Raw genomic sequence first — 4,691 nt, forward strand, 5'->3', positions numbered from 1 at the left:
TGTGATAGATGATGATGATGATGATGATGATGATGATGATGATGATGATGATGATGATGATGATGATGATGATGATGATGATGATGATGAAAAGGCAGGGCCATTGAAATGTGCGAAAAGTCTAACGTCGTTTGGTTTCTTCAGTTAGTGTACATGTATTTGCAAGTACCGGTACCGCCTATTGTCTTCGGTAGGTACAAAAGGAGAAGGGAACACGAGATCGTAAGGGGTTGTTTCTTATTATACAGCCGAAATGGTCATCAATTGTCGAGGAGACAAGTGGTCGTTTTAGGTGCACAGACGTCTTGTACAGTGTCATCATAATTTGAAGAAGAAAAAAACAAACCCATGCGTGTGAAGTGGTCGTGTGATATGAACTGGTGGTTGCTTTGGACTGGTGACTGTCAGAGTTGGTTCGATCTGTGTATTTTAGCTTTGTTGTTAACGCCGTGGTGGTGGTGGCGGTAGTGGTTGTGGTAGCGGTAGTGGTTGTGGTAATGGTGATGGTGGTGGTGGTGGTGGTTGGTAATGGTGTTGGTGGTAGCTGTAGTGGTTGTGGTAATGGTGATGGTGGTAGTGGTAGTGGTAATGGTAGTGGTGTTGGTGGTGGTGGAGGGGTAGTGGTGTTACTTAGTAGCAATTATATATTATATTGTACTCCTACTGGAAGTGAGGAACTGAATTATATCGCAAGTTTGCAAACATTTTGACTCTTTTTCACAAAGACAAAGAAAAAGCATTATTTATTGGTGAAGCATGCTGACAAAATGAGTTACTTCTCGCAATTAATCCACGAATGGAGATGTTTTCCGAAAATGGACACATCAATGTCTTTTATCATTTCAGACAATACACTGTTTAAACCCAACCTATACATTTCTTATATTATATCCTGTCTATGACTACTAGGCTAAAATTCGTTAATTGACTCATTTAGTCAGCATACCTCACATTTAGAGTTGGGTGACAACCATTTTTATTACAGACATACATAAAGCAAATCAGACACGTTCAGAATCAAAATTTGAAGGGGGAAACTTGGGAGAAAATGGTGAATTGTATCAAAGGCTTTGCGTGGCTTGTGTGTGTGTGTGTGTGTGTGTGTGTGTGTGTGTGTGTGTGTGTGTGTGTGTGTGTGTGTGTGTGTGTGTGTGTGTGTGTGTGTTGGGGTTTTTTGTTTTGTTTTTTTGCTTTGTTTGTTTGCTTTTTGTTTTGTGTTTGTTTTTGTTGCTTTTTTTTCATTTCTAGATAAATTTAGATGGCATATTGGGAACTACGTAAGGTCTTTATAGAAGCAGAGACTTATCTTCCACCATACAGATGAAACAAAATTTCAAATTGTATTGCTTCTTAACGCTGATCATAACCTACCTACCTCAAAAACAGCCAAATAAAAACTGAAAAGCACAGCAAACGTTAGCCTTGCCATCCTCGCAAAACAAAATCTATAACACTATCGTCAGTGATGTTGAAACCTCAAGGCAGTGCTTGCCAACCAGGGCGGTGGTATCACCCACTAGTAGTAGTAGGTTATTTGGTAACGTTGGTGAGCGGTGGGGATCATCCAGGCAGCGACAGGTGTTCTTTTATGTCACACTTTATAATACAATACTATAATTATGGAGGTGAGCAGTAAGAAGATTTCAGACTCCTAAAGCTGGCAAAAGTGAGCGCTGGCTGTGAAAATGTTGACAAGCACTGCCGAAAAGTACATTAACATGTACACGTATAAGCGCACAGACACTTCTTAATTGAAACGTTCAAGTCTACGCTACATCTCCTTTTTTATACAGATTTGGTAACAGGTTTGTTCATCTGCTTTTGTATACAAAAACATGACTATGAGTAGAGCAGAATCTGCGTCTTTTGTAACCCACTCCAATGTGCCTTAATAATAATATACAATGCACACGCTTCCGATTCTCTTCGTTTTCTCTCCTTGGCTCCGGTCATAATTATAGTGTAATAATTAGATGTATACATGTACGTTTTTCAGAGTTGATATGCGACAACTCAACTTTGACACATTCGATTTTACAGAATCAATCTTTATTTTTCTTTCTCTGCGACATTCAGTCTGATTTCTATAGAAATGACTCTTTAGATACCCCCCCCCCCTTTCTCAAAACACTTGAGAACAGTTTGTTTTAGCATCGATAATAATAATAATAATAACAATAATAATAATAATTAATAATAATAATAATTACAATAACTCCCTACTCCTCCAATCCAAATATCATAGTCCTTTTCTCAAAGCAGAGTCGGTTATTCCACAGTGAATGCTTCCTTTCGACTAGAGTCACAGTTTAACCTCTTAAATACATTTTTTTTTCTAGGGGGGGGGGGGGCAATGAGCTGAAGAGCAAATCCTTGCAGAGTCGACTGTTTGTTCTTGCTGAGTACCTTTTGATCATTGCACATTTTATTGCCGTATTTCCTACCCTAGTCTGTACATGCTTGATCCTACTAGACGAATAAGCGTTCTGTTCATTTTATGCTTCCTGAAGAGATTACATTACCGACTCTTTGTTGATAATTGAACATTGAAGAGTCGTAATTTCCGTCTCAGTGCGAACTTGCATGACGTCATCCAACTAAAACTGTTCGGATGTTCTAAGCTCAAAATTCGGAATATTTTTCTCTTTGAATAGCAATTTTTTTTTAAATATGTGATGTCGATTGCGTGTGCTCGAGAAATATTTAATAGAATTTTATTCAAATTGCAGTCTATAGCACGAGCATGGTGAAACCAGCAGGGCTCGACAATCTTTTCGTAATGAACGAATTTAGCTGTGCAATTGCTTTAAATACAAATAATAATAGTAATAGTATTCATGTATGAATGAAAAAATTCGGGACCCGAAAATGTTTTCGTTATATTATTTTATATGTTGTTCGATATGTGTGTGCTAGACTGTAATTATAAATGTTGAAAAAAAAAGCAAAAAAATACATTATAATGTCATATGGGTATTTTTTAGTAGAGGTTTTACGGCGCTCGCAACTGCATAAGGTTATATGAGCGCCAGAAGATTAGAGGTGTTACAAGAGGGTAACAAACGTAAAAAAGACGAAGGGGAGATAAGGACGATAGATGTTTGATAGGAAAGAAGAAGCAAACCGCACCAGAGCTCCCGCCAACCACCCACTCATGTAGGTATGATGAAACAGCCTTTTCTTTCTCTTGAAAGAATAATTGTGCTGTTGGCTAAGTATAGTACAGCTTGCTGACGTCATGAAAATAATACATTGCCGATTACCTGTTGGAATCTCTACAAATTCGACATGTTGTTTTCTCTGTCCCTATTAAATTTGAACATGTATGATCTGACAAGTCGAAAAAGTGTTCACTGCACTTAATGCTCTCGGAATAGAATGCGCTCATTATTGAGTCAGTAACAATTCTTAACGAGACATTTGAGCTTGTGCTCGTCTCGAACTTCTCGCTTGCTTGTGTGTCTTCTGTTCCTTCGTTGAACATAAAGTACGATTAAAGTATGTGCGCGCGTGTGTATCAAGTTACATTTTGTGTGTGTGGGCAAGATTAAGTCCGTTATTCGACTGGCCCCGCACGCTCATGTGACCTTATATATAGGCCTGTATATGAGGTATGATAAATATATATATATATATATATATATATATATATATATATATATATATAGGGAGAGAAAGAGGGAGAGACAGAGAGAGAGGGGGGGGGCTTATATAATTATATGTAAGGGCGTGAGTAATACTAGTCTAAGCTAGCAGTTATTGCTATTTAAACAACATTTTGGTGCTTCGGTTGGCGTTTACAGCACCAACATCAAAACATGAAAATTGACATCTTTACCCGACAACGAGTTAGATTTCTTCTCATTCTTTGTTGGGTTGGTAGGGTTTGTTGTTGTTGTTGTTGTTGTTGTTGTTGTTGTTGTTGTTGTTGTTGTTGTTGTTGTTGTTGTTGTTTGTTTCTTTGTTATATCAAAATACTCGATAACAGTTGATCTGTATCACCTAAGAAGGATAATACGCTTAACTCTACATCAGAGAAATCGATCCATTGGTATACTCTTCGATACCAGAACATTTAACGGGAGATAGGTTTTTCTGTTGCGAAAAAGAAAGGTAGGAATATAAGCTAGAGCAAGTCCAGTTGTCTTAACTCTCCAAGGATGTAGTGGGCACATGTCAGACCAGCTGTTGTTGTTGTTGTGGTTTTTGTGGTACATGTACAATTTCGAACCAAAACACATTAACGAATTCCATTGTGCACATAGCGTAGTTCCATGTTGTCTTTCAGATAAAGAGAGCAGAATTGAAAAATCTGTTTGAATAATGAAGCTATGTTTCTTTCTTTTTTTCTTTCAAGTACTCAACACAGCTCATCTCCACATCTGTATCCTCAATGAATTAAAGGCGGCGCCAAATATACGACGCTCTGGATTGTTTGTTATGGAAACAAAAGAACAACTCACCAGTCCCATTCTGCCCGTCAATAAGTCAAAGAGAGTCTCAACCTCCCGGGGCTTTTCCTCGGCTTGGAAGCGCAGAATGTCTTTCTGGTCACTCCTGTCCACTGACAGAATGACCAAGGTGAGAACGAGAGCGAAACACCTCATGCTTCTTATTATTTTCTGCGTTTGCTTGTTTCCCCACAGACTGACAAGCCAAAAGTGATTCACTTAACATTGAAGTCGGGCGCT

The 4,691-nt window shown here is 38.4% G+C and overlaps 1 protein-coding gene across 1 annotated transcript in view; it reads right to left on the reverse strand.

The window, feature by feature from the left end:
- LOC101853129 (ganglioside GM2 activator) overlaps positions 1 to 4,691 on the reverse strand; it is a gene marked incomplete at its 3' end in the record, with an annotated part of 5,961 nt that extends 1,270 nt beyond the window's left edge. Inside the window, 1 exon segment of the mRNA XM_005110530.3 lies at positions 4,464 to 4,691. Coding sequence (XP_005110587.2) covers positions 4,464 to 4,607 — 144 coding nt within the window.

The sequence above is a fragment of the Aplysia californica genome, unplaced genomic scaffold (genome assembly GCF_000002075.1).
Source record: "Aplysia californica isolate F4 #8 unplaced genomic scaffold, AplCal3.0 scaffold00905, whole genome shotgun sequence".
NCBI lineage: Eukaryota > Metazoa > Mollusca > Gastropoda > Aplysiida > Aplysiidae > Aplysia > Aplysia californica.